This window comes from Acyrthosiphon pisum, chromosome A1 (genome assembly GCF_005508785.2).
Source record: "Acyrthosiphon pisum isolate AL4f chromosome A1, pea_aphid_22Mar2018_4r6ur, whole genome shotgun sequence".
Lineage (NCBI taxonomy): Eukaryota > Metazoa > Arthropoda > Insecta > Hemiptera > Aphididae > Acyrthosiphon > Acyrthosiphon pisum.
Genome location: NC_042494.1, coordinates 26,784,379 through 26,800,029, shown reverse-complemented (window position 1 = coordinate 26,800,029; position 15,651 = coordinate 26,784,379). Strand labels below are relative to the sequence as shown.

The window sequence follows — 15,651 nt, the reverse complement described above, 5'->3', positions numbered from 1 at the left end:
CAATAGTAACCAGCACGCCGATCCATGCACGTTCCGTGATCACAAGGTCTACAAAATAATTGTTAAAAGTTATTTCAAATTATTTGTTACTGATAAAATAAAAATCATACTTGAATCTTTCACATTCATTTATTTCTGTTTCACAATATCTGCCTTCATAACCATCTTCACATGCACAAATAAAACCATTGATTTTATTTTCACAAGCACCGTAATTGCATGGGTTGCTATCACATTCATTAATATCAATCTCACACTTGATACCTGTTGTACCAGGTAAACATAGACATTCAAATCTGAAATATGTTTATTTGAAGTATAAGTATAATATGCGCCATATTAAGAGTATTCTAATATAACAGTTTATATTTAATAATGTGATGAAACAAAGTATTTGATTCAAAATAATTTCAGGTAATACTTTATAAATAATATAAAATATAGAAATAACTAAATATTATTAGGTACTTATAATTAAGGATGCTTTTGGAATAAATATATTGTAATTAATAATTGGAAAATGATTATATCATAATACCAATAGGCATTCAAAATATTATAAATATTAATTAACTTTAATATACTATACGAGGAGAATTTTTTTTAACACAATAGTATATTGTGTGGCAAGGGCGGGAAATTGCCTTCCCGCGCGAGCCATACATACTATTTTTTGTCACGCCCCTGCGTTCATGGAAAAGGTTATGCAGGGATCTATGCAACAATTATAGACTATTCTACAAAATATTTTTAAATGTTAATGCGTCATGCAAGGAGGTTATACTATAAATTTAAGATGTAACCAAAAGTTTATGTTTTGGAAGGACCGTGGTAGGTATACATTTTAGTTTCTGGTTGTGCAGGGGATACGCGCCCGGCGGCCGACACTTTTGGGGATTTCTTCTTTTCCGCCCGCTGGACGGAAAAAGGTTGCTTTCGAACGCTTCAACCGTGGTTGAAAACCAAACTTTCGGTGCAGGCGTGGCAAAAAACATTTATTATCTAAGTACATTTTAGTGTTTTTAAAAACGGAAAAAAATTGGACTGGTTGCCCATAATCCATATCCAACTATAAACAAATGATACTTTCCTGTTATACGAGACTACGGCTATTATCGCGACTACCACCCAAGACTATCTCCGTTATCGCGACTACTTGTAGATATTCGCTAGATTGGAGTGAAAAATAATGCACCAGGATGTTTGAACCATATTATCATTTACATGGTTCATTAACACGGTGCGGGATAATGTGGCATAATTTTGAGCTGTTCTATTTTAGCGAATTTTAGGCCTATCTCAGCTGATATAGCTGAACAATAGCCATAAGCTGAGATTATGTTTATTATATTTTATATCTACCATTATGTATATTATTACCTTTTTATAAAAGTAGACTGTTCTGCAGTCATTTTGCTGTAGTCGTTTTCGTCTGTTTCATACTCTCGTTAATTACGTTTGTGTTTTTCTAATTTTTTTTATTAATTAATTAATACGATATGGACATGTGGTCTCTACCTCAAAGTGAAGAGGATGCACTAAAGCTACTTCAGGAATACGGTATATTACTTACACAAAGACAATGCAAGAATGGCCATGACGCTATATTATACTTCGGAAAGTTGATATTTTGGAAGTGTAATATTAAAAATTGCCAAAAAAACGTAAGTGTCCGAAACAACACTTGGTTTGAGCACAGTCGTCTTCCATTTGTTACTGTTTTATGGATTATTTTTGCTTAGAGTCAAGAGTTAACTTCAATAAAATGGTGTGAACAAAATTTGAAAATAAATAAAAATACAGTAATAGATTGGAATAATTATTTGAGGGAAGCTTGTGTTCTAAATATTGAGGCAAGAAACCAAGGAAAAATTGTCGAAATAGATATGTTTATTTTCGAAGCGCAAAAATAATGCAGGCAGAATTCTTCTACAACAGTGGATTTTTGGAGGTCTATGTCGGGAAACTAAGGAATGTTTTTTTGGTACAGGTTCCTGATCGAACCATGTCTACTCTCTTAAATGCAATATTACTAAATATAAAAAAGGGAACAACAATTTATTTTGATTGTTGGTGGGTATATAACTCTAGGGAACTTCAAAAAGCGGGTTATAAACATTTTACAGTAAACCACAGCAAAAACTTTGTAGATCCTCAAAGTGGAGCACATACTCAAAGTTTAGAACGTCTATGGGGATCAGCAAAATGGCAGAATAAAAACCATCGTGGCACTGCACGTCATCATCTAAAATCATATTTAGCTGAATTCATGTGGAGGCAAAGCGCAAAAGAATGTAAATTCACCGAAATTTTAAAAACAATAAAAATTCAATTTCCTCCATTATTATAATTTTTTCTTACATTCAACATGTGCTAAGGTAGTAATAAATATTTATTTTATTTGTGGATTTACCATTTTATATTATTATAATTATTTCATTGTTTTCTGTACGCCACGGCAAATTTGGTGCACTATGAATAATTAATATGTATTTAAATTTTTTCTTTATTTAATTTTTTTTTATACGATTTGAATATGGACATCCCCACACTAGATAATATTATTAAAAAATATATCAAATAAGGCAAGAAAAATAAGGTAGTCTCATATAACAGGAAAGTACCATTTTAGGTAGTCTAATATAACGGGATTGTGATGTTTTACAAAATAAGCGCGGTAGTCGCGATTACGGAGGTAGTTTTGGGTGGTAGTCGCAATAACAGCCATAGTCTCATATAACAGAAATTTTTTTTTTTTGATTAATTACAAATATGATTGTTAAAATAACTGCATGAATTTAATTTACCCATGAGCTGTAGCATAACTGAACTCTTGTTGAAATATTGCTGATAAGTTATTGTTATCTTTTTGATTGTATAACGATATATTAGAATGTTCAAGACAAGTGCCTCCATATTGGCAAGGATTATTTTCGCAATCATTTATATCAACTTCACAATTTTTTCCTAATACAAATATTTTATTAATATAACAAACAAATGTATCATATATAATAATGATAATTTACTATTACCTGTATAACCAGTATAACACTTGCAAGAATAATCTTTTATTCCATCTATACAGGTGCCATTATTCTCACATTGGTCATGTATACAATCATTTATATTCAACTCGCAGTGATTTCCTACAATAAAAAAGATATACACTATTGGTTATTACATAATTATATTAAATTATTTAATAATTGTACATGCCTTCAAATCCAGTATTTGTACAGTTACATTCATAACTGTTAAGTCCGTCAATACATAAGCCCATATTCTGACACGGTGAAGACTATAACCAAACATTTATTTTAAATAAAATATATTTTTTTTTTACAAACACGTTTACTGCGGATAATCAATGCACTATAATTTGGTCAGCGTTACGATTAAATTTTTTGTTTTTCGTCAGCATCTTCTATAAGCATTTTTTCATAAACAAGTGCAAACTGTACAATAATATTTAAATTTTTCAATTTTTAGGAATTTTTTTTTATAACTCCAATTTTTTCAGCGTCACGCTTAAGTACACACAAATATCATCCGCAGTGAACGTGTTAATATTTTGGTGAATTAAAAAAATGTATATACTAACTTCACAGTCATCAATATTTGTTTCACAGAGTTTTCCTACTATACCAGGAGGACAAGAGCAAGTAAAAGATGCAATATTATCAATACAAGTAGCACCATTCAAACAAGGATTCGAACTACATTCATTAATATCAATACTGCAAACTTTACCTAAAGATAAAAAAAAAATTATATTTTGACTATTCGACTATAAAACATTACATCATAACAATATCATATTTTTTTAATTTAAAAACAATCATTACATACCAGTATATCCCGGAGGACAAATACAATTAAAACCATTAATTTTATTCTCACATGTAGCACCATGATAACAAGGCTGTGACAAACATTCGTCAAAGTCTACATCACAGTTATCACCAGAAAACCCTGGACGGCAGAAACATTGATAACTCCCTAATATCATAATGAGGATTAACATAATATTACATAAATATTAAACTTCATTGAAAAAAGTTCAACAAACCATTAGTGTTAACACAAATTCCATAGTTGCATACTTCTTTGTTGACTTCACATTCGTTTATATCTTGATCACAATGCATACCTAAATATATATATATATAGATAAAATATATAATTTTAAATATTTAAATATTGATAATGTGTTGTAGGTACCTGTAAAACCGGACATGCAACGGCAAGTATAACCATCAACATCTTCTATACAGGTAGAGTTATTTTTACAAAGATTATCTCGACAATCATTTAATATCTTTGAACAATTCTCTCCTGTATATCCTTCAGGGCATTCACACTCATAAGTATTAATACCATCAATACAAACTTTTCCAACTGGGCAAGTTCCAGTTTTACATTCATCGATATTTCCTTCACAATTTTTACCTTCAAAACCTAAAATAAAGTATATAAAATAATTATTAACTTAAAAGTAAAAGATAATTCTTAAGTATTTTACCTGGAGAACACTTGCAGTAATAATCTTTAAGTGATGACGTTTTATGTAAACAAGTACCATTATTCAAACAAGGGCTAGGATTTTTAGTACAAGCGTCAAATGGTAATTGACAGTAAGCACCCATATAATTATCAGTACAGTTACATCGAAAACCATTAATAAGATCATGACATATTCCACCATTTAAACAAGGTTTGGACATACATTCATCAATATCTATTTGACATGTTTGGCCTATAATAGTTTAATTTCATAATATAAACATAAATATTAAAAGACAGAATAGAATTATTTAATGTTTCATATTTTAATAAAATTTATACTCAATTCAACACAAGAAGTAACCTAGGTGGTGACCAGTTTTAGTCAGACAGCTCACAAGTGAGCCACCAAGGATACTTATTTTGTTGAATAGAGTATTGTAAAAGTATTATTTAATCACTATTTATTTCTTAAAAATTAAATCAGTAATATTTAATACAATATTTTTAAACTAACTTATATACTTATTTAATCACGCATACATATATTTATCTTATAATAATAAAGAATAACTTGTATTTAAGCAAATAGATTTACAGTTAACTCTTGATTATCCTCGAATAGAATGGCACGGATAAGCAAATTTAAATACAAAAATTATATTAATAAAAAAATTATTTTTAAAATCAAATTTAAAAAAAAAATAGAATAGATAAGTACACATATTGAAGTAAAACTTCTTTCTTGAGGTGTGGGTGGAAAAAAATCATAACAAAGTATGAAACGAAACATTTGTTTATTTATTTTGCAAGTCATGCACGGCTCCATTGATTTTTCTCACTCTCTCTTAATTCACTTATAATTTGACGGGCCCCAATACTTATGAAAGAAGTTTTACTTCCCCATAGTGTAATGGTGTAATGGCTCACACACTCTCATTATTTTGTTTATTTAAACATTCATAAAATATATTATATACAATTAAACATTTATTTTTTCAAAAATACATATAATTTTGTACATAAACACTATTATTATACTCTGTCTTAAGAGAGACGGAACTCGTTGTACGATGTAACTGACAGCTTTGAACAACCTGAGGCACTATTTCTCTCACTCACATTCCAAGAGGCACTGTTGTAAAGCACTACAACTTGACACTATGTTTGGTTGGAGGAAATAATGCCCCAGGACGTCCAAAGCCGTCAGCAGTTACATTGCAAAATGAGTTTCTTCTTACGCGGGACGACCGAGTATAATACTGTACATAGTCTTGCAGAAGACCACAGATAATCAAGAGCTTACTGTCCTATATAGTATAATATATATTTAAAAAATATCTGTAGTCGTTTACCTAAATAATATAATGAACAACATAAAATATAATTATGGTAAATTATGTTAATAGTATTTCCCGAAAGAATATGAGTGCACAGCTATTAGTTTTATCATATCCCCACAACTACAACTTCCACTAAAATACTTGAATGTGTGCAACCCTTGCAACATATAAGTTTAATAATTTTTATATTCATATTCTCTCACAAAATATAGATTAGGAAAATGGTTTTGTAATATTACTATACATAATGAGAATTATTTCCAATATTAAGAGAGGAAGATAAAACAGAATATTTATCAGTATTATTTATATTCTATTGCAACAATATTTGGCATACTTTAAATTAAATACGTTGTTATATTACTAATAACATTTTTATCATGTCAAATTTATAATTTGATTAACAACTATTATGAAAAAATGCATTCCTAAATTTTAAGCTTTGGTTTGTAACTTTATATTTAAATACTGTTTAAATTGATTATGATGATATTATTTTATTTTATTATTTGATTCAAAATTTAAATATAAGACCAACATATATTTTTTACATTTTATGATATCATAAAACAAGTAGATCATAAAATATATTTATATAAAAATGAAAAAAAAGTATTTTTATTTTTTTATACATTTAACTGAATTTTTATTATTACCAGTGAAACCTGGGGGACAATCACAATGGAAAGGATCAGCTTGTCCTGCTAATAGAGTGCAAGTCCCACCATGAGCACAAGTGTTTGGACTGCAAGCAGGATCACGTTGATTACATTGTTGCCCAGACCAACCAGGTTCGCATTCACAATAGTACCCACCAGCCTACAAGTGATAAAATAATGTTGGTGATATCGAAAATGTGAAGTGCTGTGATTTTAAAAAAGCACACAAATATGTTTAAAAACAGTTACAGCTATCATAATATTTAAGGTGATGATTTTATTAAGGTATTAATAAGAAAAACATTGGACTGGATTTATTATTTTATTTAACATATTATGCATATTATATTGAATATTCTATTCCACCATATTTAATATAATTTATATCACCATACAAGTAGATTATTATAATAATATATTCATCTGAAAATATCAATATTTTAAAATTGTTCATCAACCATACCTTAATTAAATGATAGCCGTCTCTGCATAAAAAAGAATTATTTTTTTTATATTATCATATAAGTGTACTGTCAACATAAATCAACTCACATAGTCACGACAAGACACAAAATGCTGACAAGGGGTAGCATTACATTTCATAGTCATTTCACAATTTCGACCAGTAAAGCCAGCAGGGCATTTACATTCGTAATTGGATCCTTGGGATATACATGTGCCAGAATTCAGACAAGGCATAATCACACAAACATCATCAGCATGCGAACGAGCCACTATATTACCATGCTCACAAAAAGCGCCTGTAATAATTGTCTCAAAACTATACCCATGCAATATTGTGCAATAATTAACTACTCTTTGTTTTAAAAACTTCTAACATTAAAGAGTGATGGTAATTATTTTCAAAAATCTTTAATTAAAACTAACTAATAACTAACAATTATATTATTAAATACATATTAGTATATTACATGTATTAAAACAATAACTTAATTATATGGAAATTCTTGAAATAACTATACCACAAAAAACAACAAACTTTTATCTTTTTACATAAATAAAATAAATACCTGTGTATCCTAATGAACAAGAACAATTAAACTGGCCGTTTGGCAATAAACCACAGGAACCTCCATTTTGACAAGGATGACTACTACAAACTGTTATTTCTGAACAATTAGGAGGAACACCTAAATAACCAATTGTACAAGTAAATGAATAAATAAATAAAAAAGTATAAATATATTTTTTTAACCCTAGATCACACGCATTTAAAATATTCACGAGAATACACGCACACGGTCTTTTTAGTCACACACAGTATGGCGCAAATCATAGTCAACTAACTAGTCACAATAAAAATATAATAATTACCAATTTCGTTTATCGAGCAGCAGTTATTAGAAACACAGTTTAAAAATAACCCATGATTGATTTTTTACGATCACGCACACGGTCTTTTTGACCGTATATTAATACGTAATGTCTGGTAATGAACTTTGAACACTTCTATATTACTGACATCAGATCGTATACAGTTAGGAGTTGTGTCTAATGTTAGTTTATCATCTAATTAGAAGATACCCAGATTAGGTTAGGTTAATATTTCGTATTTTTGAAACAAAATTCTAAAAGCCCGGTCTTTTTGACCGTGAAGCGTGTGCTCTAGGGTTAAATATTAATTTATTTTCAAATAGTATAATAAATTACTTAGTTAAAATTAAATTTAAAATAAATTAACAAGCTAATGCAGTATGTACCTATTTAAATATTTTTATAATAAATTGAAGTTTTAAAAAAACTAAAAAAGTTTTTTATTCAACTTATTAGTGAACTAAAAAGTAGAAAATAAAGTCTAATGTCTTTCGACCTGGTATAGTGAGTATGATGGTACTTTCACTGTTGAAGTGTGCTCAAATAAAAACATCTTAGACCTTTTATACTATTAATAAAATGATTGATGCCCAGTTAATCTTCATTCATATATTGATGTTGGTACAATGGCACTTATTTATACTTTGTAGTATGAAGTTCATATGATCAAGTATTTTTATATTCTTTGTACCAGGTTTTTATTTTAGCACACTTCAACAATGTAAGTATTTTCATACTCACTATACCAGGTAGAACGAAATCAGAATTTATTTTCTACTTTTTAGTTCACTAATAAGTTAAATAAAAACCTTTATAGTTTTTTTAAAACTACAGTTTATTTAATACTTTTTAGTAACAAAGTTTAATCCTCAAATTTAATATGGAAAGCATAAAAGGGATATTTTTGATTAGGTTAATCGAAACTAACCATTAAGCTTTCCAGCCACTTAAGCTTGGAAGATTACGGTCTTTCTGTAAAGATATTCAAAGAATATCTAAAACCAATAATAACACGAACCCTGCGCCACTGGCGTATCATCTACGGCGTGGACTACGCGGTGCAGCAGCAACCGCAGTTGTCGTTCGAAACAATCAAATTTTAGAAAAAACACAACAATAATAAAGTTATAACTATAGTTCATCTTGATTCAGAATATCTTGTTTATTTTTGTACGCTGGGCGTTCTCGAAATATAGCGCGTCAAACGTACAGACAAAATTTTAAGTTTATTAAAAACCTTTAAAATACATGTAAGGTATTAAATAGTAAATACACTTATATTTCAGTATTTAATTTAAATATGACAAAACCAAATATTTTTGTAGAAATTTAATTATAAGTAATGAGTGGGTAGCTAAAACTTTAAGTATGAATGAGAAAATAAATCTAAATACTAAATAAACCATAGGTTAAATGGCTAATAATTTAATTAAACTATAAGCGATAAAAATAAAAATAAAAGCGCACAAGTGTGTTACGTGCATTTTTTTGAAAAATGAGTTAAGTAATTATAAATAATTATTTACCGGTATACCCTGATTTACAATGACATGAGTAAGATGCCACACCATCAACACAAATTGAGTTTGTTGGACACACAGCAGATTCACAATCGTCCACATTAATTTCACAATTTCTACCTATAAATCCTAGAGCACATCGACATTCATATGTTCCAACTTGATCTCTACACTGACCACCATTTTGACAAGGATTTGATACACATTCATTCAATTCCTTAATAATACATACAAATAAAAATGTATAGACTTATATCACATTTAAAATTTGAAAAAATATTTACTATATCACAATTGATTCCTCCAAATCCCGATTGACACTGGCAAGTATAACTTCCATAGTTATCAAAACATATACCCTGATTAGAACATGGATTTATTTCACACTCATTTATATTTGTTTCGCAATTTATTCCTTTATATCTAAATGTTCATATACAAATATTTAATTAATTAATTAAAATATTAACTTAACACATTTTTAATACAAATTTACCCAGTTTTACTACATGCACATGTATAATTATTCACACCATCAATACATACACCTCCATGTTGACAAGGACTTGACAAACATTCATTAATATTTATTTCACAGTCATCTCCTTTAAATCCTGCGTAAAAAATGTATAATACATTGTCAAATAATTTATAACTATTTTTATATATAAAAATTATAAAAATTAGTTTACCTGGTGCACAACTGCATTCATAACTTTTTCCTCCCGATGTTAATTTACATGTACCATTATTTCTGCATGGGTTATTATCACAAACATGTGCAGATAATTCAATTTCACAAAATTTACCTGAACAATAAATTTAAAAGAAATGGGTAATTATTAAATTATTAACAATTAAAGATCTTATCAATAATATTAAAATAAAATACAAAAAATATCACCTGTAAATCCTTGATCACAATGACACATAAAATCATTACCATAATTTATTTCTTCACACAGGCCATGCATACAACGATTGTTTTGTTTTGCACATGGGGATCCTGAAATACAATGATTATTTAAATATTATTCATAGAATACAATACTAATAATGCAATTTTAGATTTACCATTATCAATTTCACAATTATTTCCAGAATACCTAGGTTGACAGATACAATGGTATTTATTTTGTCTTGGAACACATACTCCATGCATCATACAAGGGGCATGTGAACAGTAATCAATACCCGTACCTACAAATATATAGTTAATAATATTAAATACACATTAGGTACATAAATTATTAAATATGAAAGGTACATACATGACTGACTGTTTAAGGGACAATGTCCCCAAACAACTTTATAAGCTTGGTTTAAAGATGAATTAAAAATAAAATTTGGGCCTTCTAATAAACACCCTTCAAAACCATCTCCCACTCTTAACATAGATTGATCAGTAGTAATTTCAGAATTTAAGATTTCTGAATTAAATGTAGAATTTGCTATAACCTAAAACAAAGAATTATAACGTATATATTTTAAATACTGTTAGATTACTGCAATTTTAAATGCACATAAATTAACTGTTATTTACTTGTTGTAAGCTATCAACAGATATTGTTAATTCTCCAAGCTTATATATAAAATTGACATTATGCCAAGAATTATCAAAAAAATCCCCTTGGATTTTTGATTCGAAATGTTTGTTTTGGAGAAAAGTAGTAAACAACAAGCCATCATGAAGAACATCTACTGAGATTTGATTATATGGTAAGTCTTGAGTTTGAGAAAATATTTGTCCTCCAGAACATGTTCTAAAGCTGAATCCTATATGTTTATATAATGAAATGGGAGGAAATAAATTTAACCATGATGAACTATTGAAATATCCTTCTCTATCTGCGCCTCCAGACCTCTGAGTGTTTGTACATATTAAATGCACAAATAAATTTACTGAAAATAAAATATATAATTAATTAGTTCCATACTACAATAAAATACAATTTTTAAATCATACATACCTACTTAAAAAGTAAAAAACTCATATAAATTATAATAGGTTTCTTTCAGAATTGTTTATTTATCAACTACAGTACTAGGTACATATCGATAATTCATATTTCAAATGGATTAAAATAAAATAAACAATTTACTTATTTTCCACTTAAACATTTTTAGAATAGAAACTTACTATTCACTAACTTTTTAATGATTATTGTACTATATTTCCTGTTTTGATATTTTACTCATTATAAATATTAAATTTCCTTTTAGTTAATCCATTCAAGTACCCAGTCATGATAAACTTGTCACCTGTCATTCTATTGTATTAATGTATTATACTATAAAAAAAAATAACAAGGAACAAGCCCCTGGCTATAAATTCCACTTAATATAACAACAACAATGAATGTTATTAATTTGATTTACAATAAAATGAATAAACATACTCTATTGACCTGACCATAAATTTGTATATGAACAACATCATGTTATAAGGTAAATTAATATTATACTAAATATTAAACTAGGAAACAAAATGTGTACCAGATTAAATTAAGCTACTTTTACAGTTAACTTTTGATAATATTTAAGATGAATTCATCCACAGTAAAAAATGAACAGTGTACCTAAATATGAGATCATCAAAAGTTAATTGACAATTTTTTTTTATAATAATTTAAAATTCAAATTTGGACATAATTTAAAAATAATTTTTTGTTAAAAATATATAAAATGCTCAACTTTTATAGCTAAGCATTGAAAATTTAAAACAATATTCCACGTAAGTAGTTAATATTGTAACCAAAAAATCTAAAAAATATATAAACAGATTTTTTCATGCAGTTTTTTTATTAAGTTTAAGACTTCGACGACTGAGGTTATTAGCCTGTATATTGGAAGAGTTGGTACAGTAGGGGTTGGGACGGTTGGTACGGTCGGTTAGGAGCACGAGTATGTGTGGCAAGGTTACCCATCCAAAATCTAATGGTAGCATCCGTTGCTTACTCTCAATCATGTCGCATGATTGATTTCAGCCACTACGCCATACCACTCGCACTATAGTTATTTTATGTTCAAATTTAGAGAAAATTAGATATTTAAGGTAAGTAGGACAATGTTTTAGGTATGTGTTTTATTTTAAAAATATTATTCATGGGTACTTGAAACTTCTAAAGTATATTATTATTATACACAAATATGATAATAATCAAATAATAATTAAACTTAACCGGCTACCATATTAAAAATAACAATATAAATATAATATAAAATATCCTAGGCTGACAAACAGTCTCGGCTCGGAAACGTTTTTCGTATACAATGATATTATATCAATGAGTCTAAATTAAACACCATTCATTACAGTCACACATTTGTAACCTACTGTACAGCAGAGTGACTTTCACTTACCTGCTTTTTTTTATATTGGTGATAATGTACTATTTTTTTAGTATTCATATTTAACTCTGAAATCCTACAAGTTTTTTTAATATGGTAAACCGAGTAAACTAATTAGTAATTACTTATAATTTCTATTATTTCTATTTAATTGTCACCGATGTAGGTATAGACATTATCAACGTTATCAAAGTTTTTTCTCCAAAATTTCTATGGTGTACAAATAAGGTTAATTATAAATGTAAGTTTAATGATAAATTAATAAAAGAATGTTTAATAAATAGATAGCGAACAAGTGGTTTTTACTAAAATTGGTATTTCAATTGTTTCATTGACCAATAAAGGTAAAACTGACTTGGAACAACATTTGTCTTTGACTGAAAATATTTGATCAACTTGTGATTAAAATTAGTCAATATTTTTTTAAACACAGAATTCGAAAATCTAAGAAAAAATAACATGTTTTCGTGTACATTAAGTAGTCAATGTACCTACTTAAACGTCAAAACCCAAAAGTTCATGGCAGTCGACAGACACTACTCACCGATAAAAATAATGGACCGCATTGTATTTCTTCAGTTTTCACATAGACGTAGCATAGTTTGATTGTAAGCGACGTTGTATTGTTGTTGTACGTTTTGCGGGATTGTGTGCGACGGCATTCAGATGAACAGTGGCAGTGGATGTGTCCCAGCAAGAGTGACAAATGTTTTTCCAGTGAATAGAATACACGAATTCAACGTACTTACATATGATGTGTAGGTGAATGTCTCATGTAAGAAAACCGATAACCATCAACAAAAATTACACCCCGCAACGGAACGTAATAACGTAATGAGTAAATATGACACCGTACTCTGTAATTACCAAATCAACTTGTTATTATAATAGGTACAACTACCTACAATATGAATAACACTATATTATAGCGATAAACGGAAAAAGATAAACATTGGAATTTTGTTTTTGTTCATTTATCAAGGAAGTTGAAAAAAACAATTCCTTGCGATTACAACTCCTTGGTTACGAGGAGTGGTTGGTGGAGGTTTTTAATTGAACTATGGTCACCTCGGTTTAAGATAAAGATAAGTATACCGTGATTATAAGCACGATTTAATTGAAGATTAATTTTAAAACACATTTTAAACCATGGTGGTCCTGTACTCCTGTAGAGTCAGCTTCACGGAATAATCTTAAGGATAACAGTGGCGAATCCAGAGGGGGTCAAAGGGGGCTTTGCCCCCTCCCAATCACCGTAGTTTCTCTTGGTTTTATACTTAGTATATGTTAGTCAATTTTTGTACTTTTTGCACTCCCCTCCAAAAAAAAATTAAGCCTTGGATCCGCCACTGAAGGATAATCACGGAATAAGGTATTCAGTATTGATACCCACAGATAATTACAATAATAAATTTATAAATGTATTGTATATATCTGTGTTCACACCATTATGGTCTATGATGGACGATGGACATCAGTACATCACGAACTAAGATAATATAAATATATCTTAGTTCGTGATAGACATATTAATTAATATGTCTATGCTTTACAAGGATACGGACCACAGACATATCCACATTTAAATTAACCGTAATCCATAGGTTCATTGACGATAGACCTACTACTGTATAAGCCTACTATAGATAGACTCATACAGGATATTGACAATAATAATACTGATCGTGTACATGGGTCACTTTAGTACGTGGCCATGATTCATGAATGTGAATCATAATTCATAAATGAGGGGTTGAGCGCAACAGTGGCCTAACCCTCCAAAATTCATAAACTGAGATGTTAAATATTAATATAAACTTGTTTAGAATTAATAATATTACAGTGCATCACCGGCCTATTGTTTTTAAATTTATTTTACCACTAGATGGCAGCATTATATAAGTTGTTGCATCAACATATTTTATGTTTCGTAATAACATAGAACAATGGTAATAATGTAACAATAATAAAAGCTGTATTAACTATTACTCCCCATGACAAAATAAATAGGTATGCTATCAACTTCGTGATACGCAACTGTGTGTTCTCCCACCACAAAAACTACGTCATCCGTTCTCCGATATTATATACCATTATTATTATATTTATTATTATTATTATTATTATTTCTGCTGGTGAGAACGGCTTACGTCACAGTTCTTGGCGAAGTTCGGGAGGGGTGCGCGTTCTCGACCAATATTAGTTATGTTGATAGCATACCTATTTATTTTGTCATGTTACTCCCATTAACTATTTGTAGGGTTAGGCCACTGTTGCGCTCAACCCCTCAAATATAATGTAATACCTCATATTAAAAGGGCACACAACACAAAAAATAAGTTTTTTTATTTGAAAGAATGTTCAATTCTAAGGATAATGGTATAGATTTTACGTTTCTACTCACATTATTCAATAACTTATGAGCAATTGAAAAAATACGTGTGACGTCATTGGGCCCTACTCATCGTAATTGCCTATCTTATACGTGTAAAAGTTCCTCGCTTCTCACAACGATTTACCCTCCTAAACATTTTATTTTTGAAATTTAATTTACGTATAAATGTGTGGTATTATGTGTTTAAGACGACCCAAGAATCAGAATTTCTATATGACGTTTAGTTTTTTTTAAATATTAAAAATCTTAAAAGAGACATTTGGTTAAACGGCACGTCATGGCGAGCGTCGCGCGGCGACGCGGCGTTCAAACAACCGGTCCGCCGACCGCATAGAAACAATAATTTAACATTTAAAAATAATTTAAATAACTTTTTTTTTGTGTTGTGTGCTCCTTTAATATTAATTGGGTAACTACTAACCACGGTTGTATATCTTAAACCGTGCTACTAACCAGTATAATCGTGGTATAACTGGTATAAGCACGGAATATTATCGTATTATCGTTATCAACATTAACGCTTTTCAATTTTTTTTACAACT

At 29.1% G+C, this 15,651-nt stretch overlaps 1 protein-coding gene across 3 annotated transcripts in view; it reads right to left on the bottom strand.

Annotated features, from left to right (window-relative positions):
• LOC100160959 (protein crumbs) overlaps nt 1-13,680 on the bottom strand; it is a 28,808-nt gene extending 15,128 nt beyond the window's left edge. The window contains exons 1-21 of one of the 3 annotated variants that reach the window (XM_016803737.2): nt 13,259-13,680; nt 10,907-11,265; nt 10,635-10,821; nt 10,438-10,563; nt 10,268-10,369; nt 10,056-10,172; nt 9,860-9,977; nt 9,648-9,786; nt 9,370-9,580; nt 7,540-7,659; nt 7,061-7,269; nt 6,506-6,668; nt 4,526-4,759; nt 4,225-4,461; nt 4,073-4,153; nt 3,853-4,002; nt 3,605-3,753; nt 3,220-3,301; nt 3,036-3,149; nt 2,808-2,967; nt 111-296 (exon numbers count right to left, since the gene is read on the bottom strand). In XM_016803737.2, coding sequence (XP_016659226.1) covers nt 111-296; nt 2,808-2,967; nt 3,036-3,149; nt 3,220-3,301; nt 3,605-3,753; nt 3,853-4,002; nt 4,073-4,153; nt 4,225-4,461; nt 4,526-4,759; nt 6,506-6,668; nt 7,061-7,269; nt 7,540-7,659; nt 9,370-9,580; nt 9,648-9,786; nt 9,860-9,977; nt 10,056-10,172; nt 10,268-10,369; nt 10,438-10,563; nt 10,635-10,821; nt 10,907-11,265; nt 13,259-13,280 — 3,266 coding nt within the window. In that variant the 5' untranslated portion in view covers nt 13,281-13,680. The remainder of the gene's footprint in view (nt 1-110; nt 297-2,807; nt 2,968-3,035; nt 3,150-3,219; nt 3,302-3,604; nt 3,754-3,852; nt 4,003-4,072; nt 4,154-4,224; nt 4,462-4,525; nt 4,760-6,505; nt 6,669-7,060; nt 7,270-7,539; nt 7,660-9,369; nt 9,581-9,647; nt 9,787-9,859; nt 9,978-10,055; nt 10,173-10,267; nt 10,370-10,437; nt 10,564-10,634; nt 10,822-10,906; nt 11,266-13,258) is intronic. The other 2 variants (XM_016803738.2, XM_016803739.2) reach the window with 2 other exon arrangements.
• Between the last annotated feature and the right edge of the window lie 1,971 nt (nt 13,681-15,651).